The sequence below is a fragment of the Vidua chalybeata genome, chromosome 1 (assembly GCF_026979565.1).
Source record: "Vidua chalybeata isolate OUT-0048 chromosome 1, bVidCha1 merged haplotype, whole genome shotgun sequence".
NCBI lineage: Eukaryota > Metazoa > Chordata > Aves > Passeriformes > Viduidae > Vidua > Vidua chalybeata.
In genome coordinates this window covers 19,233,080-19,258,844 of record NC_071530.1, presented here as the reverse complement: position 1 = coordinate 19,258,844, position 25,765 = coordinate 19,233,080, and the positions used below count along the sequence as shown (strand labels likewise).

General features: G+C 35.4%; 1 protein-coding gene across 2 annotated transcripts in view; it reads left to right on the top strand.

The window, feature by feature from the left end:
• The window catches only part of PLXDC2 (plexin domain containing 2), a 247,268-nt gene that overhangs the window by 168,951 nt on the left and 52,552 nt on the right, over window positions 1–25,765 (top strand). For both annotated transcript variants that reach the window (XM_053959107.1, XM_053959096.1), the window contains exons 5-7: window positions 8,199–8,321; window positions 11,103–11,221; window positions 18,928–19,027. In XM_053959107.1, coding sequence (XP_053815082.1) covers window positions 8,199–8,321; window positions 11,103–11,221; window positions 18,928–19,027 — 342 coding nt within the window. The remainder of the gene's footprint in view (window positions 1–8,198; window positions 8,322–11,102; window positions 11,222–18,927; window positions 19,028–25,765) is intronic.

The following is a 25,765-nucleotide window of genomic DNA, read 5'->3' as shown; positions in this document are numbered from 1 at the left end:
AGATGAACAAGAACCTCTTTGAGAACACAAAAACACAGCTGCCTCTCCTGAAGCCCAAGTTTCACATGGACATTTACCGGCTTCTAGCTCACTGTTCTGAGCTGTGCATTCACTATGGAATAGTTCTGCTTGAGGCACACCCACGCTGCCTCACCTCTCTGAACTCTGTGTCCAACACAAAAAAATGTGGTGAGAGAGCAAGGCATCGGACAGCACGTAGTTGTGGCAAGATGTTGACAGTAGAGGAATACAGAGCTAAATTCCCTTCTGAAAAATTCACAATAGAATAAAAGCCATGTTCTTTATATGCTATTTCAGTGTTATTTTTTATGTATACATGTGAAATGTAATTTAGTGGTGTCTGAAACTTCTCTAATATTGCATGTTAGCCTCTGCAGTCTTCCCTGACCTGCTGTGTGCTGTTGTTTTACATGAATGTGAATATTATATACATGGGATTAGCTTAATTTATGAAGGATTAATAGAAGCAATGCAATAGTATTATACAAGGGGTGTGAAAATAATCTCTACATAAGACCCCCAAAGTTATATTTCAAATAACATTGATTTCTTGCAGTAGAACCCCAGACATTCACCAAACTGTCTTTCTGTTATGCATAAATTTTAAGCAGGTTTTTTAAAATTTGAAAAATTTTATTTTTGTCTTCTGCAACCTTGTTGCTTCAAACTTCTATAGAATGCATGACAACCCAGTTTGATGGCATTCACCATTTTTCTAAACTCTATTATTATTTTCCTTACTGAATTTTTTTAAACATTGGAGAATAATGATTTCATCATAACCTGAAAGCCTTTTTTTTTTTTTTTAATTCCTGTGTATCATGTGATTCAAGTTTCCTGTGATTTATCAGGTAAGAAATAACTTTGAAAGTTAACTGGAACAAAGAGGAGAATAAACAGAGCAAGGACAAAAGCTTATGGCAGTTATTTTCATTAGACTCTGTGGCAATATAAAAGAGAGACAGCAGCAAAAGTAAAAAAAAAAGTCTGTCTTGATATTACAACAGTTTGATTCAGACATGAACCCACCCCCCCACCTGCCCCCCATCCCGTTATATTAAATGTCTGCAAGCATTAAAAGACCATCCAAAAATCATCCAGTACCATCCAAATTTTTTTATTGGTGACAAGAGCTGTTCAGACATGAAGGTGTTTTACCCAACCAGTAAATAGCAAAAATAGACTGCAAAGTACCAGAAAGAGACTGCAAAATTAGATTTTCCTCTAACAGCTCTATTCAAGCCTCTTCCAAGGATTCAGCAGCGCCAAAGTTACTACAATGACACAGCTGCTAAGATATTCATCCCAAGTGAGATAATCCTCCTGTCAACCTCTTTTCTGTGGTTCCAGTCTGTCTAGGAACTGTGTTGGTCTTTGTTTGGCTGAAGCTGAGAGGCTCTTGGGAGCTATCACATGGTGGTGTCTCACTGAGTAGATAAAATATTTCATGCCTCTTTCCAAGAATTTTCTCTAAGGAAGTATGATCAGAGGGGAACAGATACAGGTCATTAGACTCTAAATAACATTGTGGTTTCTTTCTGCTGAAGTTGAGAGCATTTCAATTTAGAGTAATTAAAAGTTTATGAACATATACTTCAATTACAATTATATTTGCAAGTTCTTTGCGTTCTTTCATTGTCCTTTCTTAAAAGTCCTCTTGCTCCTATGTTCTACCTGGTGGTATCTAACAGTCTCCTGACAAGATATGTCTTATGACATTGTTTTTCAGAAGGTAAAAAAAATCTACTGGAAGAGTTTCATGATACATTATCCCCTAAATTCCTTCATTGAGCTGAATAGGATTTGACCAGAATGGATTTTATTCCACTGGATCACATACTTTTCACAAAGAGAGTGAATAGCAGGGAAACTACTTCCAGCAAGCTGGAAAACTTCCTGACATTTGCTCAATGTCATGCATTGCACATTCCCAAATTTTCCAGATAATGCTTGCTTTAAGTATTAACAAAGCAGCAGGAAAAATAATGGTGAAAAACTAATTTTCTGGCCTTCAAATATCTACATAAGATAACACAGAAGTACAGAAAAGAGTAGGAGAATTGTGGGTAGCTTTTCTTTTTACACTCATGCACAGACTCACAAGAAAGCCTTGTAAGGTTACGCAATTAAGAAAAACAGTTATGCTCATGCCTTCTGGGGTTTAGCTTTCAGATAGCCCACGTTTTCAGGCCAGAAGAAATGGGTTAGACATTCAATCTAGTCAAGCAAAAGAAAAGCAAAACAATATGTATAATCTCTCTCAAATTCATTTTTCCCAGAAGGCTAGAAAAAAAATCATAAAATTGCATGAGAGATTGGTTCATTTTACACTGATCTTGAAAGCTCATTAAGGTATTTAACTTTCATGGATTGTCTGAGGGATCTGGAGTTGCTGTTATCCTTTTGTTTAATTACACTGTAATCTTCATGCAATTACAGTGATGATAAAATTCTTCTACAGTCATAACAATAAATTAGCCATCTGGGGATAAATGACATTACTTAAAGCTTACTTCACTGAAATATCAAAGAAAAATTAATATGGCTATATAGGACAAGGCGTGAAAGTAAACCGCATTATCTGTTTCTAGAATGCAACATTCCAATGCATCTTAGGGGCTTAATAGCGAAAGACATCCTTGAATTTGCTTCATAAAGAAATAGTTGGTGGAGAAATATCAGGAAGAGCACAGGCAAAGAACATTTCAGCATAGTTTAAAAAGATACAGTGCAAAGTTTTGTGGCCTATGCTTTATACGCCTATGCAATACTTTTCAGTTTCACCAAACACATGAGCAACACTACTCCTGATGTTTTATTTCCCCATATCTTGCCATCTTTCCATTGGATGTAAATGTCTCTCGTGTAGTTTATTTCCAGAAACAAGAATAGGTTCATCAGGTTTTTACTGTTACTGCTGAAGAGAAGGAATGTAAGATAAAAATGTGGTATGTCAAACAGTGAGTTGTAAAATAAGAAACACCCTGAAAATAAAATGCAAGTCAAAATTCTCAGCAGCATTAATCAAAACAATTGCAAAAACATCCTACATCCCCCCAACGAAAGAGAAAGTCTCTGGATCAATCAATCAATTATAAGTTTTTGTGCTCTTTATGATAGCAATGACATGGCTATTTGAAGGTATAATTTCACATCAACTTATTTCACTGCTGTTATTTAGCACCAGCAGACACAATGGTTTGTTTTCTCTCTCATTTTCTTTTGGCCAGAATATTTTTTTCTTTTTAGGAGAGAAAAGATATTATATAGTGAGTAACCTGACTTGGGCAAGAGCTAACAATTACTGAGGATAAGACTGGTACATTAAGTGCTGTTTCAGCTGCAACTTTCCACCTCTTCTACTATAAAATAACTAAACTAAAATAAATAAATTTTAAAAACTCTTAACAAGAAACAAGAAATTCCAGTAATTCAGGTAAATAATACTGGGTTTGCATATTAGGTAAAATAGCTGATATACAAAATAAAATATGATGTATACTAAAAAATCAAATACGAAGTTAAGTTTAAGTTGTACTAGGGATTGTGATAATGTTTAGGTAGCAGAGTGACTGCCTTTATGGAAGGAGGTGGGGGGCTGGCCCTTACCAGGCAGAGACAGACCCACTGCAGGGGACACTGAGCCCTGGTGGCACCTATAGGGGAGCTTATTTAAGAAAGGTAAAAAATGTTGCACTTCAGTGTCAGGAGTGAGGCAAAAAGCATGAGAAAAAACACTGTGAACACCAAGGAGAGAAGAGGGAGGAAGCAGCAAAGCATCTGTAAAGGAGACCAGGCTGGAGCAGGTATTTCCTCACAGGCCATGGAAGAGCCACACTGAAGCAGATACACACTGCAGCCTGCAGAGGAGAGGTGGAAATGTCCTGGAGGAACCATGGGCTGTGGAGTTCTCACAATGGAGCAGGTTCATCCTAAAGGACTGCAGACCATGGGAAAGATCTATGGTGGATTAGGAAAAAAATGAGAGAAAAAAGGACTGACACAGATGAAGTGTTATGAACTAACCACAAGTCACGTTCCCCATCCCCCTGCACTGCTCAGTGGGGAGGAGGAGGTAGAGGAGTTGGGAATAAAGGAGTGACACTAACTAAGCCTGGGAAAAAGGGAGGGGTGGAGGGAAGGTGTTTTAATCTGTCTTTCTCACTATGCAAACCTATTTTTTCTGGCAGCAACTTAAATTAGCTTTCCCCAAATCAGTTCTTTCTTGCCCATGACAGGAATTTGCAAGTGTTCTCTTGTTTATGTCTGGACACACGCATTTTTTCATTTTATTTAGTCCCCTTATCCTGTTGAGGAAGGGCTGTGAGAGAGCAGCTGGGTGGATAGGGGGCAGATGGCAAAAGTCAACCCACCACAGAGAGAGACAAGGTTTTATCTTACAAGTTTGTTATTAGGCAGCTTAGAAGATGGTTATCAACCTAGATCATTCTTTTTTTGTTGCTGTTGTCTGCATATCCCATGTCCTACCATGTCTTTAGACACATTTCAAAGGACTCATTGCCTGTGCTGCCTTGAAACTATGTTTTGTCATTCTGTTGGCAAACAGAAAAAAACTTTCTAAGTGATACTGAGTTTGTGCATAGCTAAGAATATAAAAAAGAAAATCACAGAAATCTGATGTGCAGTGTGTTGTAACCTTGTACATTAAATTTTCTTTGTAAACTTGATATGTTAGCATGCAACAGATAAGCATATTTTGGAATGGGCAAATTCAGGCGTAAAATGCATTTTTAAATCAAGTCAGGGTCTTACATCAAGTGGGACTGTGCTTTCATGCTTAAGTGGTAATATATATATTTTTTCCCTGTTTGTGTGAGTGTAAATTTGTGCACTGTGAGAACTAGAAGTATACTCTTCTTGATTTACAAGTGGTTTTAGTATTAGTTCAGCCTTAGTTTTAGCTAAATTTATATGTGCATATTAAACTTGCAAAATGCTGAGCACTTTTCCCTATTTGTCTTCATTCCAGTATTTAGAAACATATTATGCTTCTAGGTATAGTGCTTGTGGAGAATTTTGGAAAAGAGCTCTACCAGTGCCTCCCACAAAGGAGAGATTAAGTGGTTCAGGAAATTGCAGGTCTGAAAAATTCTTCCTTGACTAAATGAATCAACCTCGGGCATTAAGCATTGTCAGAAAATTAGGTCACAGATAGCATAAGCCAATTTTCTGTGGAATTCCATTCCAGAGTAAGCTAATTTTACTTTTGCTGTTCTTTTTAATTCATAGTTGCAATGATAAAATGTCCACAGTCAACGGTGGCTTCATCTTGTAAATCTCTGGGATGATTTGAAATGACTGTGTTCCTTTTCAAGTTGTTCCAATGCATGACTGGAGTTCTCATTAGAGTGATCTTCATGCAAGGCCTGCCTGCTTCCCAGCTATCTTCCACCTCCTGCTTTCCATTTTTGTCTATAGTAGAGCTGCATCCGGCAAATACTTCGAAATACGTTTTGTGGTTACTAATTACTTGGGCTGATTTACTTAGTTAAGTGTTCCAGCACAATTGAGTCCTTTCTTTTCTTATTGTATCTGCCTCATTATTAGTTATAAGGGTGACATTTATACTGTAAATGGGATGAAAACATGAAAGGGAAACTGTGTAAGTGTAGGATGATTGTGCAAGGGATGAATAAGTACTGAACTTTTAAGGCTAATTATAATGTAAGAATATGGATTCGAAGGTTTTGTTTGTATTGTCTTCAAAATATTTTTGAGGAATGGTTTCAAAGTTGTAGACTTACCCACAACTGTGTTAAAATATGTGTGCAAATGTCCACAGGGACAATAAGGAGCACATAGTATGAAATAGAATTATGTGTAATAATACTTACTAAAAATGCCTAAATAAGCATAAGGGATTATTTATCAAGGGAATGATATTTTAGAAGCAAACGCTAATAAGCAGGAAATAGTGAAAATGCCTTTCAGGAACTATATTTTGGCAAGGTAGTTGGCTATCCTAAAATAAGTAATAGCATAAAATCAGCTACACTTATATATTCTGAAAGTTCACATTTATAAATGATTTATATATGTGTGGGCAGATTATCTTTCTAAGCTGGTGTTGTTTCTCTCTCCCTATCAATTTCCAAAAGAGAAAAGTGGAATCTGCCCCCAGTATCCCCCTTTGCGCCCTAAAAAAAAAAAAAAAAAAAAAAAAAAAAAAAAAGTAAAAAAGTTTTAGTTTAATCCTCAGAATTAATTTAATTGTTAGTGAGTGCCCAGACATTAAAATACTGTATCTTTTGAATACACAGATATGTTTTAAATTAATAAAAAACATCTCAGTTCCTAGGTCACCGCTTTGTCAGGTGCCAAATCTTTTCAACTGAATCTTTTGTTGTATTTTCCCAACACTTGACTTTTTATTAGGTCCCCTATCACCACCACAAGAGCTGACTTCACAGAACAGGATGATATCTATAAGCAGCCATGCAGGAGAATTACTCCAGAGAACCACCTTGTTTGTTTATAGCATCTTATGACTTCTAGAACTAGTTCCATGAGCAGTTGTCAAGCATTTAACTGTGTATTTCAGGAGAGTACAGGAGTAGAAGGATGCCTAAAGCACTCCAGAAATTCATTTTTTCATGCACTCAGAGATTTCCTATATCATATTGAACAAATCTGTTGATGAACCTTCTCATCTCACACTGGTTAAGATGGAGATACTGTTAAGAAAGTGAGGTTGCACACAAATAGTTTTTAATACTATACATTAACAGTAGTTTTGATCAGGTTTGTATTCGGTTCTAGAATTTCACAATTGTGTTTTAGAGTTAGAATTATAGGCTTCTTCATCACATGTTGTATTGCCACGATACTAAATGTAAGAAGAAAGGAACTCTCGCTCTTGGCAGTGAAAGGCCTTGTAGAAGAAGAGAGACTTTCAATATGATTGAAAATGGAAAAGGAAACATAAACCAGCATAATTAGTGATGAAAATAATACTGTAATTTTCCAGTAAAGAATTATATTTCTTCAATATGTCTTTCTAACAACATTTTTCATGTTAGAAAATTTTCAGCTCTAATGTTATTCTTGTTGTTGAGATGTTTGCTGTTGGAAAATACTTCATTGAATCAATGGAAGTAGAAAAAAAAATATCATAAGACACCATCTGGTGAACACTAGGAGGAGAGGTAATATGCAAACATCATTATCGAAGATCTGCCTGTAGCTCAAATTAACTTAAAGGCAAGGGGTAACAAAAAGACTCATTCTAGGGCAATGGGAGTTTTTAAGCCAAGTTTTCATCTGGGGCACTTAAAATAATTAGTTCCATTAACCAGTTGAAGTGGAGTTGGCAAACCTTAACAACACAGGTTTATTTGTAGACCAATTATTGTTTAAAATAGAAGAAGGTTCTTGTCATTAAAATACAACTGATGTTTGCTTTGAAGAAAACTGCAGAATTACTGTATTCACCATAGATGACTGGTCTTCTTTCAAAGGAAGGACTCCAATTCCAAACCAGTAAGAGGTTTTGGATGAGCACTTCAGATGAAAGAAACCCACTATTGATCTGAGAGTACGGTCAATTCAAGGATAAATAGGACAGACTAGTGAGACCTGACACAGCAGAGAATGTTGTAGAAATGTTACTTGCATTATAAACCTGAAAAAGTCCTATCTGTTCCACTTTTCTTCTGACTTTTTTTTTAAAAAAAGATTGTCACATCTAGTCTGAAATAGTCCTTTACTCTGTGTCTCTAGAAATATGAAAAAGGGTTAGACTAACTTTGAAAGAGGTCACAAATTGCATAAGCAAAACAAACTGCAGATTTTTGGAAAGTATGAAAGAAAGCACTATGGAATATGCCTGGTGGTAAATGGCTTATTTTCATAGTGCCACATACTTGCATTTTGCCCTTAACTGGAGTTATTCTTCCTTGAGTTTTCAGTTTTTATTTCAGTAAAAAATCTTCTTGAACTATTTGTTCCATTATTCATTTTGGATCTTGTTTTTCTGGCAGCCATCACAGATGTTTTTCTGAAATTTTAGCTCTTATTTAATTCACTGTAAAATTTGTGCTGGGATTAATTTCTCTCAGATAACCCTTTAATGCTCTGGCAATGCCTAATTCAACCTGCCATTCTATTAAAATCTTTTCAGAATTTACTGAAATTGTCTCAATTTTTTTTTATTGTAGGTTTCATATATACTGGAGAAGTTGTACATCGAATGCTCACAGCTACTCAATATATTGCACCCTTAATGGCAAATTTTGACCCCAGTGTGTCAAGAAATTCAACAGTCAGATACTTTGATAATGGTATGTAGCAGTCCTTGTCTGTATCCCTTGGCTCTTCCTATTTTTCTAAATAACTATTTCAGAAGGAAGTTTTGAGGATTTTTAAATTTTGTTTTGCTTTTTGTTTTTAATCTAGAGGCTGTATAGAGCATGTGACTTGACATCCAGAAGCAATTATTAATTTAGAACACAGTAAAAAAATCATTAATGCCTTTTCTTAATTGAACAGATATCATCTGGGTGTTGAAGTACATAAACTCAAACTAGCAATGCATTTTATCAGTTTTAAAAGGGAAAATCTGTCTTATATAACAGCGTAAATTCAAAGTGTTACTTCAAAGTATTTATAGTGGATACCATCTGTCCACTACCTAAAATGAAAATAGCATTTGTGGAGTGCAATAGCAAGAATACACAGAAGCAGGGCAGGGATAAGGTTAATAAACCTGTCAATGACTAAGTGTTCATGGAGTCCCAGAATTGGAATCCAATACACTCATCTACACCACGAGTTCTCAACAGTTCCTTGTAAAAAAGATTGAAAGAGGAAAAGGCAAGCTACAGTGTTGTACTTGAAACTCTGTGAGGAGTTTCACAGCCCTTGAATGTGTGGATATTTTTCTCTTGAAGTCAGTTGTAATCAATATTTTAGAAACATACCCTATGTGGTTAAAAGGCATCTGGTGCTTTACCACAAGCCTTTAGTGATCAGCTACAGTGACAGTTAAAACTTAGAGAGTTTAGTATTGTGAATTAATATCATGACATCCATGACTTCTAAATTGTCCTGGATACTCCTATGCTATTTTATGAATGCTTATTTATAGTGAATTTAAGCAAAAATTGCTAGCAGGTTCAAAAACATTTTATATTTCCAATAGTATTTTTTATTAATTAGATCAGTTATCAAAATGTATTCTGTATCTTTTACATCTAGTCATAATCTTGCCTTACAATCTAGTCATTGCAATGTTTGTTTGTTAAAAATCCAATAAAATGCTTACATGAGAAAATCCTATTCCTTCCATGAAGAATTTTGAAACAGAAAAAGATATAATTTTCATGTTTTAAATTATTTAACCTTTTGGCCAGAGATTTGTCATCTTTACTTAAAGAGTCTGAGGATTCTGGAAAATATGTTGCTAATTCTCATTATCGTCCTGACTTCCAGTCTTCACACCAGGTGTTCCAGGCTGTATCACATGGCTTTCACTACAAGGTTGAACTGTTCTTTGAGATTTTGAATTCTTCTTCATGTGTGATGCATCATCTTTTGAGCTCCATAGGCTTTAGGATAACGAACTGAGCAGATTGTATCTTCAGCACCTTATTTTTTACTCATGTGTGCTTTGTCCCCATGAATAAGTGTTCTGCCATAAAGTAGATCTGTAGTGGGAAAGCACAGAATGTGGGGATCCATCAAAGTCTCACTGATGGAGCTAACTGCAAGGAACTTAGGTACACACAAATCTGCATAAAAGCCTCTGGAATTAAATGACAGTTTAGGTGGCAACTGATTTTCATTTTAGCTTGGGGTTCTGAGGTGCACATAGATCTGAAGTACTCAGTGACTGACTAAAAAAAAGTCTAGCTATTTTTGCTCTAATAACTTTAGAAACCAATTTACATTTAAAATAAAATCTAATGCAATTAAATAAATATTCAGAAAGTAGTTAATGAATGTGGTCACAAAGGAAAAAATGCACTGTGTGCACAATTAATGAGTATCTACTATACAGAAAAATACAAGGGACAATAACGTGTTAGACTTGGTGCACTGTGGACCCAAAATTTGCATGCTCATAATTTCATGACAAGCCCTGTCATGATGTGTTCTTGACAGTTGCAGCACAGATCTGTAACAAAAGATTTTTCAAGGACATATCAAAAGTGTATTGAGCTGAATATGTACTGACCCATCATGAACATCCTACAAAGAAAGGAAATTAAAGTCTGAACAAAAGCACATAACTCCCATTAGTGACAAAAAGAGAAGTTTTTGAGGAAGGCATGTAAAGATGAAAATGTTACTTTCAGTAAACACAGTTTTGGTGATAAGTGTCTTAACATCTGTAAAATATGCTCACAGGGTATGCAAGTTGTTTGAGAAATATTTTTAGTGTGGTAAGTGCATCTTCAGCCAGTGAACTCCTGTGAATATTAACAAGGCTCTTGCAACTGAATCTCTGCATACCAGACTCAGTATTTACCCCATCTGTGACTTCTCAGTGAGTTTGATTTAAACTACATTTATTTATTGCCAACACCTAACATTTCTCAATTTGCAGAACCTCAGCAAGGGCTTGCACCATGCAGGAAAAAAAAAAATAATGTTATTCAATTAATGCATAGTTAATGGAAGAATCTGAATTCTTGAAATAATAACTTTTTAAGCAGGCAATGCTGTTAGCACTTCACATTTCAAAGCCATCAGGATTTAGGTATAGAGTGTAAAAAATGCCATTGCAGAGATATGGTAACGGCAGCACACCTGAACTACTGGATCCTACCTTTAGTTGATTTCTTGTGCAATTTCAAAGATATTTGACCACTCTTTCTTTAGTAGTAGTTGAAGTGCTTGTGTGGCACTGTGGTGTCTACATTTCAGAGAATTTCAGTTTCAACTTGTGTTTGTAATATCTTTGGCATTTCAAGGTGTGGAGCTGAAAGTTGGTAGAAAGAGAAAAATTACTGTTCTTGTTGCAAGTAACTGCAGTGAAGTACTTTTCCTACAGTCAGTTAATGTATTTCTCACTTTTTTTTCTTCCTCTTGCCTCTCTACCCCCACTCTGGGGTTCACAGGCACAGCACTAGTTGTCCAGTGGGACCATGTACATCTGCAGGATAATTATAACCTGGGGAGTTTCACTTTTCAGGCCACCCTTCTCAATGATGGGCGTATCATTTTCGGCTACAAAGAAGTAAGTTGGGTCTGAGAATTGTCATTTAAGTGGACAAATTACTTTATACATGTCAGGAATTTCCCTACATTCTTTTTTGGAGGGGGGGGGGGAAGATTTTTGAAAGATCAGTTATATAAGATCATTTCATTATACTGCTTACTAGATCAGTATTTTGATGAAAATTACACATTATATTTAAAATTATGTTTATATAATGGACTTTAAAAACACCAACATGACACAAATGTACTAATCCTGGATTTCAACTGGGATTTTTTGGATGTTTGTGAGTGTTAAATGTTCAGTAAATTCCTGGGCTTTTAGTAAATTCCCCATGGGTTTTGAAAGATAGGATCAAATTTTTTCATTTAGTTTACCCAATCTTGACCCGTTTCAAAATACTCTAGAATCAATGGTTATTGTTAAAAGGTCACGTATTTCCTGCAATTGTAGTTTTTTGGCACCTCACATATTTCAAAGTTAATTTATTTGAAACAAGAAATAACTGGTTTGTATTGCTAGCTCTGAGGTTTTCCATCTGTTTGGTGATAAAATTGCTTAGATTGAGGCCATTTGGTTTGCCTTCATAGCACCAGTATGTTGTCTTAAATGGGCTCTTGTGCATTCTCCAAGTGTTTCAGAATTCCCATTGTTGCTTTGAGTGATTTTTTTCTAGAGTTGCTAGAGCTCTGGAAGCTATAGCCTATTTGAATTTAGCTATGGCCTATTTGAATTTCAGTGTTTTTGCCAAGAAAGGTTGGGGCAGATGATCCTTGAGGTCCCCTTTCAGTCTGGTATTCTATAATTCTCTGATTCATGCAAATAAGAATCAGAAAGTAGACAAGCTTAAATCTCTAGTGACAAAATGATGTCTTCTTTTTTGTTTGTTTTTTGGTTTTGCTTGGTTTGGGATTTTTGTTCTGTTTTATTTATTCTGTTTGATATGCACACTGTGACTTGCTCTTCAAAATGCAACTCTCAGTTATCCTCCTTATGGTACGAAACTCTAATGAATGATGCAACCAATTGTCCAGACTTGGAGAAATCTCTTTTCTCTTCTCTCTGCTATAAGACACTTGTGAGACTTCAGGCTCATTTTTCATGCCTGTGTTGTAGCTATGCACCTTTAATGAAGCAGAAATGATAACACTCCTCTGCCATTCACTAGCAAGCTAGACAGGATCTGGGTTTTTCTACTGGAAGCAGTCATACCTTCACTTAAGACAGATGTCTTTGCAGCTTGGAAAAGGATTGCTGCAAGGTGTTCTTACTGGATCAGTGTTGTAGAAACAAGAAACTTCTGGTATACCAATGTACATGGCTTTCCTTTTCTTATAAAAGACATGCTGATGCAAGGTCTGCTTTGTTTTTTTGTTTTTGTTTTTGTTTTTTTTTTTCTGAATGTTAGGTGCAGGTTACAGTCTTCATCTATGAAAAATGCAATTTATTTGCATTTTGAATCCAACTTCATGTAAGTTTTACTCTGCTTAGGACAATGGAGCTCAATTGTACCTGACCAAAAAAGTATGCACTAAAAGCTTTGTTTATCTCCTGTTGTTGAAAACTTTTTAAAGAAAAGCAAAAGCTTCTGAAGACTGCACGAAATTTCCTGCCTTCAGGACCTAGAGAGGTGGAGACAGATACTAGTTTTAAGATGAATTTGTCAAGAACTATATATGCAATCTGACATTAAAATGGTGACATTTTCAAGAGACTTCTATTCCTGGTTATGAGATGCACTGTTATTATCTAGCCCTGTGCAAATTTGATCTAATATGGGTGATAGAAGTTGCTGCTCTAAATTGAAAGTATCTAGCATACATTTTGCACAAAAGAAAATGATGATGCAGAGTGTCAGGTAGTTGAAAACATTATTCATTTAGGAAAAGAGGAGTAAATGGGCCACTCTTTTACCACAAATGGTTCATAGAATTGCAGGGAAGTATAACATCTAATCCATGGATGAACAATTTCTGAGCTACAATGCACAGGCTGCTTGCTCTCATTACACTACTGGAAGCTTCCTCCAAAACCACATTGCTTTTGTGGGTAGGAGTTATTAATGATCTTTTCATTAATCTTGAGACAGAAAACTGAAATTTGCAAATGGAATAACATGCTTTTTGCTACTGGTGAATCTTTGAACTCATCCCCTCTCATGAGTTATTCCTGTCCTGAATGGAATTTCCAAACATAACTTTAAAGCTATTGACATAACTAAGGAAAGAGATTTTTTAATGTGGTAGTAGTAATGTATTAATGATCTATAAATCTTTTGACAAAAGATTTTTCTAAATATTTTAGAAAGTTACAACTAATAAATTCCATCAGAATTACTTGGGGAATGGGTTTGAGGCTGAGTTTTCCAGACAACTACAGTCTTTATTTGCAGCCTTTACTCCATCACCACTATCTTAGCTTTTCACATAAATAAGGAAAATTAAATAAGATTGCCAATCACTGATCAGACACAAGTTGTCTGAAAAGAACAAACATGTCACTTATCGTTTTAAATTTGGTCCTAGTTCTTATAAGCCTTGCTAGGAATTTATTTACTTTCCAGTGCTGAATCCATTGCTTTCTGAGGAAGTCCTTCCATCTGGAGCCGTTTTTCTTGCTGCTGAGTCGTGTTGTCAGGTGCCCTATTAACTCCAGTAAGATTACTTGTGTAAGTGCTCACTAGCATAACTAAAAGTTGCACAAGATTTCTATTTTCTTTTTGGTGCCATTTTACTTTAGCATCACAGTTCATCAAAAATGACAGCGATATATGGCAAATCTGAGAGGTCTTCATGGCATTGTCATTGAAAGTCCCCAAGCTGGAGCACCATGTAAGAAATACAGCAAACAGGTTGCCGACAGCTTCTTCAAACATCTCACAAGGGCTCTGTATTGGTGACACCAGGCATTTATCTAGAAGAGTCTAATTTTAAAATAACTGTGATTATACATTTAAAGCAGATACAACTAGGGTGTTTTATGTCTAATGCACTTTAGGTAAATTTACCTTTTATTTCTTATTTCTTCAAACAGTTTGAGAGTCCCTTTTTTCACTTTCTTCCTACTCCCAAATTAGGTTTGCTGCCTCATAAATCTGGTCTTGACCACCAAGGAAGACAGGATCCCAGCGGAGGTTTGCTGAATACCAAAGGAGTTGCTCTGCCCAATCTTCTGCATTCTGTTGATTTCCTCAATAGAAAGCAACCTGAAATTTGCAATTTTTATCCAATTTTTTTTTTTAAGTTAGAAAAGGAGCAGAACCATCAGAAAAGACAAATGTAGAGATGTCAGAATATCTTTCAGAAGAGTTAATTTTTAGGAGAAGGAGCTGTATGGTTAAGTTTTCAAAATGTGAAAACAATTTGAAATATAACAAGGTCCTATAGCAAGTAAAAGATTTATTTCTTTAACAATTTACTTAGTTTACGGTGCACACACCTTCCATTTTAAATATCACTTTGCTTACACCAACTCTTAGTATTCTGGCAAATGGTCGCTATGTCAGGAAATGTCAGCTGGCATGAAAATTTTACTGGTGTACCTCCACTACATATGAAATGCATTACAGTGCAAACAAGCCAGCAGAACACAGGAATAAAGAAGAATTTTGGCAAAGGCATACTTTTTATGTATTTGTAGTGAATACTCATTTCTTATGTTCTAAATTTCACCGAGGTTCAATTCTCAAGAGTTTCACTTCTTATTAAACAAAATAACTATTCTATATAGTCTTTTCCCATTAATGCTTAGAGCTAATGTTCCTTAGTGTAATATTTGGTTTCTTTTTTTATCCATGATTAATACAGAGCAAATTAGGCACCGGATCCATACATCTTGTTAATTGTTTAGGATATTTTTCTTAATATCATTAGAGAATGTTCTCTTTGTTCATTTGAATAGTAATGACTCTCTATTTATATAGTCATCCAGAAACCATTATTAAAGTTAAAATATTTGCTCAAAATTGTCCAATATGTGAGTTTGGAAAATAATTCTAAAAGAGGCTTGTTGTAGAATGAATTTCTATTCTATGAAGGAGACAGAATTAAATGAAAATTATTAAGTGCTAGCACTTAAATAAAATTGATGTCCCTGCTAGACATTAAAGAAAATACTTTGTTTTCAGTAACAAGAATTCAAACCTTGCTACTGTTTCCTGAAAACTAAAAAAAAAAAAAAAAGTTAAAAAAAAAACCAAAACAAAACAAAAATAAATCCAAACAAACAATAACCAAAAAAACCACAAAAAAACACAAAAAAACACACTTTTTTTTTTTAATCTCATAATGTGAAAGGGTATTCTGCCTGTATTATGCATGCTTGGCATTTCTTTGCCTCCTTTATTGTTATCAAAAATACAGACATGGAAATTATTTTTGCATTTTGAGGTGGTCAGTTTACAAAAATTGAAACTCCTGATTCTCATGCAATTTAGCCTGTGGTCTAATTAATTACTACTTAGGAAACTGGCAATGAAAACTCTATATAAATACTATTATTGTATTCCTAATTATTATTTTGCAACATACTCTGGCTCTTAACTTTGACTCTGTTTTGAAGTGGGGCAGTAGTTGCAACATGCTTACCACCTCCTTCCGAATAAGTTTAGAGGCTGTGATTTTATCCTTTTTTAAAGAATAAGATTCTGATATGACCTCACAATTGAAAAGAATAAAATTTGAGAAATTGGATGAAAAATACTGTCTAGATTACAGGTCCCAATGATACATAGAATTCAGCATAAATTCTAAATACCCTTCTCCTTAATGTTGAAGTATATAATCCAAAATACAGGCATTAATGGCCTCAGTGGTTGTGCTGGAAGTTTATTCATAAACTGGTGACTTGTACAACACAAAAGATCACATTTTCTGTGGTAGAGCTAACAGATGGTTTAGAATTATTCTAGGTAAAAACCATTCTATGAAGGCAATGCTGTAAAACCCTTGCCAACCATTAGCAATCACTTGCAGGTTCCTAGCTCTCTGCTCAACTATTTAACATGTCAGCTGTTATGTCATATCTTGCCATTCAGGTGAGAAATCCAGAACAGCAGCTCTCTGCTAGCTATGTTTTGCTGTAATATTCCATAAGTTATTTTAATATTTATTACAAGCTTTCTGTCAAAAGGGAATGTTTCCTAATCAAATAGCATATGGTAAAAGCTCATTTTATCTTGACATCTCATGCAAAGGATTTCACCTGTAATATGGCACTCAGTACACACATTACCAAATTCTTTTTCCACGCTTTAATAACTAATATATGTTTTTGTAAATACAGGTATAATGACACTGTAGTTTTTCAGGAGAATAAGAGTGTTCCTGGGTTGTGGATTGCCTTCTACTTTGACTGCATTTCTGACTGAATGATTGTTTCACACAGGCTGCCCTTCAGTTTGAAGAGCTGACTATACTAACTCTTTTGATCTTACAGAAGCTCTTGCTTCTAAGCCTTGTTTCTAAAACATGTATCCAAGCTGTTGGCTGCTGCTTCTGTTAGACTGGACCCTACTACTTTCTTATTTGTTTTAGAGAAGATTATGAAAGTTCCTTGCTCTCAGTAGAATACCCAGCACTGGAGTATTGACACCTGCAGGGATTTTGGCAAAATCCATTGTTACTTCTGCTTCAAATGTTTCTAATTTCTCTTTAAGTTTTTCTATATATTTTCTGTTCAATTTGGCCACTGCATAATGTTTTAGTACCACATATCACTGTGTCATTCATCATTTTATTAACTTTCAAGGTCTGAATCAGGTTGTAATGAAAATACATTTATTTTTTAAAAATATAAAATAAAAAATATAATAAAATAAAATACCCAAAGCCTTCACTTGTGGCATTAGTACTCATCACTCCTTCCCAGAAGCAAAACAAAACCAAACCAAACAAAAAATTAAATAGCTTGCTTTTTTAATTATTTTTGAGGGAAAGATGCAGATTGTTCAGTAATTCAAAAATTCACAATAAACATGTGAAAAGGCACTAGAATAAAAAGAAAGAAAAGAAAGGAGTCTTACTTGAGAAGACCAGAGTGCAACTTCTCCTGATTTACATTCACACGATACAAATGAGTATAATCCTTTTCATGCATCAGACACAATTTATGCATTAAGATGACAATTTTGCCAGCATCTTTTGTCACACACCTACTAATGCCAATTCCAAATACACTCTGTGTCCTTTCTTCAACTGCTGTGCTTCCTCTCTAACTTTGAAGAGAAAGTCATTGTATCATCCTCATCAGTGCTTTTTCTAACTTAACTTTCAATAGGTTGTCTAGAGTATCCTCCTCAAAATCCTTTAAGACAGTTTCTTTGATAGTTAATGTAAGCTTTTCTTTCCAGTATTCTGAGACTATGAATAATTCCCATATTTTGTTTAAGCTTTCATGCTGCAGAAAATTTAGAAGAATTTGAAAATATGGCTTTTGGCCTTCTTCTATCATATTATCCAATAACTGCATCTGAGCTCAGCTGATATAAGCCAAATTTAAGCTGATGTATTGTAGCAGTATTTCCAAGCCAGTTTTCTTTTTCCTGTCATTTTGATAACATGCCACAAGCCTTTTTTATGCCACAACAGATCATGTTGTGCAAGAACCCCCCAAAAAGCAGTCACTAAATTAAGTAAAAGGAATGGAAATATATGACAATGTTTAATTCACCAGGACTTACTTACCAGTGTAATTGGGAAAAAGCAAAACTAAAAGGTATTTTGGGAACAAGGAGAACTACTGATGCTTAACTCAAGTGCCAGAAATCATGCTATTAATTGTCACATAGACAGAACTGAATCTTCAGTCACTGGATGAATAACCAGCTTTTTATTTCAGCATTTTTCTGCTATGTGAAAAATACTGGCCAGCTACATAATTTTTGTAGTTTTACACAAGTAAAGCCAGAGCAAGCTACTGAGTTAGCGAAACTAATACCTTGTATCTCAGTTTCTTACATTTGATCTAGTTCCATCTGTTTTCAGTCTAGAAATTTCTGCTTAACTGAAGGGCAGCTTTGAAAAGTAAGATATCCAAACATAAGATATCTGAAAGCAGCAACTGGCAGAAATTGCTCATAGGAAGCTCACAGAAAGCTGTGGCTTATTCTACTCCTAAGGTACCTGCCTGGAATGGTCTAAGAGTATCTCCATATTTTTACTTCTTCCTCTAGATATTGGCAATTGAGCATCTGGAATTTTCCATGTTTACCACAACACTTTTCCTGCTATTCAAGAACATAGTAAATATTATTATCATTCTATCAGAGCCCTTTACAGATAACAATTCAGTTTTCAGTGCAAGTTAAGTAAGCCATTAGTTTTAAAATGTTCATCCGAAGCTGAACTTTCACAGTTTTTGTGTTCAACAGTAGACAGGAGGTATTGCCTCCTCATCCTGAGTGTACTAGCACATCATCCCACTTTTTTATCAGTTGAGGGTAATTACTGGAAATGCCTACCCTTTTCTGCCTTGTCACTGACATTTTTTCTACCTCTAAGGGTTCATGTGGAAACAATGCAAAGAAAATTGAGATAAAATAGAAAGTAAAACCAGTAATTTCTATCTTCAAATAATTTGTGGTTCTATTGTGCTATGTTGTATAAAATATTTATTTAGGACTTTTAAGTAACACTGGTTCAATGTTCATTTTGGCAGTGCTTTTTATTTTTAATCTTTTTTTCTAGAACAATATTTCAATAGTATCTTCCTGTTTTGTCTTTTAGATTCCTGTCGCTGTGACACAGATAAGTTCAACCAACCACCCAGTGAAAGTGGGACTTTCAGATGCATTTGTAGTCGTGCACAGGATCCAGCAAATTCCCAGTATGTAGAATTGTAGTGGTGCTAATGGTTTGGAGGCTGAAAAATTAGTATAAGCTGATTTCATCAAGGATGACTAGCTGCATAACAACTTAGCTAATTTCAGCTCGTTAATTCAAGTGCAATTTTATTTGCTTGATAATTCCCAATAATGATAATTCCCAATATGGCTTTTCCTGTCATTGTTTCTTTTCAGCTGATAAATTAAGTAAATAAAATTAAATGGCCAGTCAAATAATGTCAAATTAAACTCTCAACTGGCTCAATTTGGTTTTCCATAAGATACTTTTCTGGAACATGCTTTCATATCCATAATAAAGAAGAAGCAATCTGTTTAGGAAAACTGTCTGTATCCAAAAACATCTAGGCTGGAAGCTCTTGATACTTTATTCTGTATTTCAAATTCATGAACACATTTTAGTGAGAGGAAAAAAGAGGAGATGTAGTTATTAAATAACATCTTGAGCTCACATAGTCATGGCAGTAGTGCCATGCAGTGGCATGCCACATGCAGTAAGTGCAGGTGGCATTTAGTTTTGTCTGGCTTCAGTTATACTTTGCATGGCTTCACTGAAAACAAACAGTAGGAAATCAAGTGTGACTTTCTCAATGTTCTAACGTACTGTGTACAGGAGCCTTTGAGGTTGTTTAGCCATTAGAGAATATGCTCACTTTTCAAGTCTACTGGGTTTACATATATTTGGAGAAAATTTACTAAGATCAGTTTTCGATGAAGCCCTAATAGCAGGGTGCAGATGGAAGGAGCTGTGCTTGAACCAGTCTCCTAGGGCTGACTCCAGGCATATTCTCCTAAAGTGAACTCTGGCAGACCTGTGGTGCTCACAAGGCCTGACCTGATCCAGCCCAGCTTTAAGACAGACAGCAGATGGGGCTGATACTGACAAAGCAAGTTCAATTGGCCTCTCAGCTCATCCTATCTCCTCGTCACATATGAAACAGTCTTTAACATGAAGGAGGATCAACCCTATGTCTTACATTCCTGTCTTGGGGAATATGGAATATTTCAGTACTACTTGTTACTTGTGAGAGTAGTGTGAAGGATGTAGCATGCCAAGATTTCACTTAAGAGAGAAGAAATTTGTTTCTGAAGTAAGGTAGGTAGTTGCGATGTGCCTATGTTTGTATGGATTGGTTTTGAGCACTTAACAAATGAAACTAGGCAACAAATATCAGTAATGTGAGTGATATTTGCAAGTAAATCATCTGAATATTTCTGAATCTTCAGTTTCTAAGAGCTCCAAATATGGATTTGGGGGAAATTAGGTTGATTGACTTATGCAAATGGTTTATGAGAATAGTCACAGGGAAATTCTAGCCAAGAGATGCAACAGGATGATATCTTTTCATACCAGGCCTCCATAATAAAACAACACTAAAGGACTTGTATTAGATTTATATATTTTGCATGGAAAATATATGGTAGATGTGAGTCTTTATTCAAGTCTGAATGTTTCTTTTTGTAGAAATATTTCAGACAAACACCTTATTTTACTACCAGTAAATAATACTGGTTTTGATGAATGCAGAGTTACTTACTAGGCTTCTGGTTTTAGCATAACTTTTTTTTTTCACATGACAATTTCTGCTAACAGAAGTGAGACTATAATGTGGGTAAGGAGTATAAAATGTGCTACTGCTACAGCAGTTTTGAGAGCATTATTAATGTATTGCTGTTTACAATGCATTGTTCTTGCCCCTAACTACCAGTTCTGTGGATGGTGGTAATTCATTATTATTTTTGCTAGACTGCAGGTTACACTAGAGCTAATATTAATCAAGGGAACCATCATTTCACAGTAGATTTTCCTGAAGATGAATTGTGTGCTCAATGAAATAGGTTTATATTGATGTTTACAGGCAATATAATAGCACCTTGACAGAACTGGTAAATAATGTTGGCCCATAGAAAGCCAGTATCAGATGCTCTTAAAATATGCATGTTCTTGAATTCTTGTTTTTCAGAGGTATTAAATCAACTATAGCTCTAGTCAATTACTGAAAAAGTGGTATGATAGAATTGTTATTTTGGTTTATTTGTTGACTTCTTAAGACAATGGAAGAATATAAATTGTTGTTTGTCCCAAGAGAAGGCAAAGAAGTATAACTACTATTTCTAGCTTCCCACTTTATCTAAGATTTTTCCATCAAAAGAACTCAATCTCCCTTTATGTTCATGGCTAGTTATTAAAAAAGAAAAAAAGCCAAAATCATCCCCCTCAAATAATATAAATAAAACACCCCAAACTCTACTGCTTCATGTTTGAGCTCTGTCTGTTCTTTTTGCACATATTGTGCATTTGAAAAGGAAAGAGACGCCAAGAGCAACACAAGCCTGTTTGAACAAATATATCCCCTCAATTTTTAAAAATGCTGAAAATCTTTGGTGCCTTTTGTATGCTCAGTATTCTAAAATTTCAATATAACAGACCTAGTTTATTAATTTCAGAAGGTTTAAAGCTAACTATTTATCAGATTTTTTTCAGATATACTGTCCAAAAGATTGGTAATAACTTTTTTAATACTTCTGAAAGGTGAGTTCAAAAGCCAGGCAAACCTATTTCATTCTGGGAAGAGAAAACATGCTTTTTGATCAGCCGTTTCATTTCAAAACTGTATTTTAATGAGTGCTGAAAAGTCTTGAAGAGCCAAGAGCTAAAAGGGATGATTTTCTGAACTTTTTTAAAAGGAGGAACTTGAGAATATCATACCTATTTTTATTAATATACTTCTTCATATAAAGACTTGGCTGTAATACTCCTTTTATCTGCCCCTATAAGCACACAGGCACTTACACTTGTTCACCCTATCTTTTAAGAGTTAGAGCATGGAGATGGGAGATTTTTGGCAGGTGGCTTTATGCCTGTTTGGTTTTGGGGTTTTTTTTATATAAATATTTCCTTGATCTGCTACTACTTCTTGCTTATAGACCATGTCTTTATTTTCCATTTACAATTATATTATTGCAGATTAGCCACTATTTTATCTTTTATACCTAGATATAGATAGGCCTGTATATACTCTAGAAGTGTTTTGGAGTGATTGGTAATATGTTAAGGGAAATAAATTTCTGATTGACACCAGGTTAACCTGATAATTCTGAGATTTATATGACAGCAAAATGGCAAACTTGGTCCTCTGATTAATTTCTGAGGAAAAGTTTCAGCTCTATCCAGGTAATCCAAATTAAGTTCCAGGCTCTGGAACTCTGCTTCTGATGTGTAAGTTAGGGTGATCATCCTGATTTCTTCTTCTTCAGACAGGTTGAACACTTGCATACTATTTTTCCTTTTGTAACAAACACAGTGAGAAAGTTTCATGGATGTCTTCCAGCTAGAAACATGGTTGCTGATAACAAAGCTGGGAGCTTTACGTATTCCTCCAGAAAGACTTTTTTAAAGAACTTCACTGCTTCAGGGCCTTTGTTCCTTGCCCACCTTCTCCAAACAGCTCCCTTTTATTTCTTGTTTATTTCTCTGCATTCCTTGTTATTCTGTTCTTGGTCCTTCTTTCAGTTGCCTGTGGTGTCCTTTGCTCTTCCTTCTGCAGACTCCCAAGATCTCTCTTTAACTTCATTATCATCTTTCTTTCCCTCCATTTTTCCTCTCATTCAGGGTTACTGTGTTTCTCTCCTCTGTTTCAGTGCTCTTTCCTATTGTCTTTCAATTAACTTTTTGTTGTGCAAGAAGAAGAAATGAAAAAGCATTTCCTGCAACCCACTTTTGTGTTTTAGCAATGAACACCCCACCAGAAAGCCTTCCCATATTGTGTTTGTTTTCTACAAAACCATGAAATGCACTGGGAAATGAGAGAGTGCCAGATTCAGGGCATCTACACAAGTGAATTGCAGTCTTACACTAAGAGATAATGGGTAGTAGGTCTGTCTCCACAATGAGACATACTTCTCTGTGATTTTGGCCTCTACTGTATTGGATGCAGCTCTTTTAGGAAATCCATGCCTTGACAACTTAACGTTTAATCACGCTGAAATTATCAACAACACTCTGTACAGAAATAAAATTGTAGCTGAGCTATGTGTTAGTAATATTCCAGTTTCAGTGCAATTAGTGTCACTCAATATGTAGTGTAACTCAAGCATATAATTGAGTGACAACTCTGCATGTTATAAATGTTTGCTCAAGATGTCTCACCACTTTGTTTACAGCAGTGAAGCCCCTAAAAGAACCTTAGGATTAACTTCCTGAAGAGTAAAAGACCACTGGCCATTTATGCTCTGATATCTATTATATAAAGGTGCAGCACCACTTGGGAAATCAAGTCTGATTTCCTGCTGCCTTACTGGCAGTGTTATCATTTACCTCTGTGCAAAATGGGCCCCAAAGTTATCACTCTAAAATCATAGTATTTATTCTTCTTTACACTAGTGTAACTAATCCCACAGAGCCAGCTGCTCCAGTCTGTGTGTTTGTCTGCTGGTCCAAAAAGGTTTATCAAGGCAGCTGGGTTCCTTGCACTAGATGTTTGATTCAGGAGCATGCTGTTGATCTTTGGTAGCATGACAATACTGCCAGGACTGGTACAAGTTGATCAAAGTTTAAAATATTAACAGCCACAGACAGATCTTAGAGTGAGGCAGTTTGGTGTGTGGTGGGATTCTTGATCCTATACCAGGAGCTCTATAGCTGGCAACAGGTATTGGGGCAAATCTGGAAGGACATGGAGAGTTTCAGAGTAAATCATGTGTGGTAGGCATAGAGCATTATGGCAGAACAGCTCTTAGTACATTGTTCATAAATATATTTTCAGAGCCTACTTCACTGGTTTACTTGTTCACAGATTTGAGGTGCAGCTCCCAGGTTTAAAAGGATATTTTTAGTAATTGTTATGATAAGGATAAAATTAATACAGTTAGGGAATCTGAATTTTTATCTAGATTTAGATGTGTGCTATATTCAGAGGAGCAGTTGTGGAGGTGTTTGGATTACAGGCTTTAGTGTTTGGTCCCAGTGTCAGTGCCTCAAGAATGAATTAATTAATATTGATAAATTTAGCAATATAAAGCTGTTAAAGAACAGATGCTTTGACATTCTGATTCCTTTACCTTTTGTGGTGATAGCACAGGTTTTATTCAGCCAGTGATGTTAAACAACATCCCTATCAAGCAAAGTCAGTGGCTGTACAACACAGCAGCTGTGCCCCTCCCTTCTCTATGCCTTATATTTTCCACAAATTGATTGCAGCTTGTTGGATATGTTTCATAAATTGTTTACTTCAAATTGACTTCTGCATAATCAAATGAACCCTCTTGCCATTTGTGTTTTCTCTATCAGCAAGACTTAAAACTGAAAGTACATCTGTATGAATACATATGGCCTTGTTTAGCAGCTATTTCTGGGTATATGGCCAATCCAAATTCCCTAGAAATCTTTCACTGGAAAAGGTTTTTATTTGTGTTAACATATAATTTAAAAACTCAGAATGACTTCTCCAGTATTTTCACATTTCACTGTATTGCAGGTTTTAGCTGAGGAATGGTGTATGAGGAAAAGTAGTGATTATATAATGGAAAAGATACAAAGAGATTCTGCATCTGTCAGACATGTATTTAGGATAGTTTGTTATGAACTACTGACCCTGCAGACATGTTAAGAAATCATTGGTGCTCTCCTGGCACTGCTCCCTCTCCACAGTACTCTCCCTATCGAGTACCTTTAGTCAACTCTTGCAGTTCTGTTTCAAAGAATACTTATATATAGAAGTATTTAGTTTAATGCTACTGTGATAAAACTACACAGAATGATTTTGTCACAGCAGAATCTTGCACATCCATAATTTAACAATCCATTGCTTAATCCCTTGAAAGAATTCTTTCAAATGACCTTCTGACCCCCATGTTATCTCTCTCAGTCAATGAGAAATATGTTCTTACCTCAGGTAGCTGGTGTTTTCTTCAGGTTTTTCTGCTGGGACTGTACCTTTGGCCTGTGTTCAAAGACAGCACAAGTACATGCCATGAAAACAAACCAAATAACAGTCTGAACCATACTGCAAATTAAACCAAGTGTATAAAAATAGACAGTTATTAAAGAATATATTTAATGTTATACCATTTAGTTAAAAAACTTGTTTGAAAAACCCAGACATGTAGAAATGTAAAATATTTTCATGACTAGAAGAACAATATATGCATATTTTCTGAAATTCAGAACTGGGAATGCTACTTCAAAAGCATACAAAATTCCTTTTCCTTTCTTCCCTTCCCTGCTAGACCTGATGTAACATTTCTTTATAGCAAAATACCAGCACATGATGCTTAAATATTGATATGTTACTGCATCAAATTATTTCACTAATTCTTGTCATGTTAACATCTGTACTAAGGTATATATAAGCTCTTTGTGATTCTGCACTAGTACTTTTTTGTTAAAGAGCTAAATAGCATAAGAAAAAGAACAAATTCCACCTGAGTGAAATGCAATGTCTGTCCTGGGTTGAAGCAGGAGTGTGTGAAGAGGTTAGAGGGAAAGCATGAGGGCAGAGTATTCATTTTCCTGTTTATCCTGTTGAGTTTAGTTTTTTTAACCAATTTTGTTAAGGGAAACCAGCTCACAATTCAAAATAGAGATAGAAAAGTACATTTTAAAGATATAAGCATGGCATGTTTAAATCATACTTTCAAAAGAATCTAGGCCTGCATGTTTTTCTAGCCTGGTCAGGCAGATAAATTTGAATGCTCACTTTTCCAACCACCTGTCTGCAAGT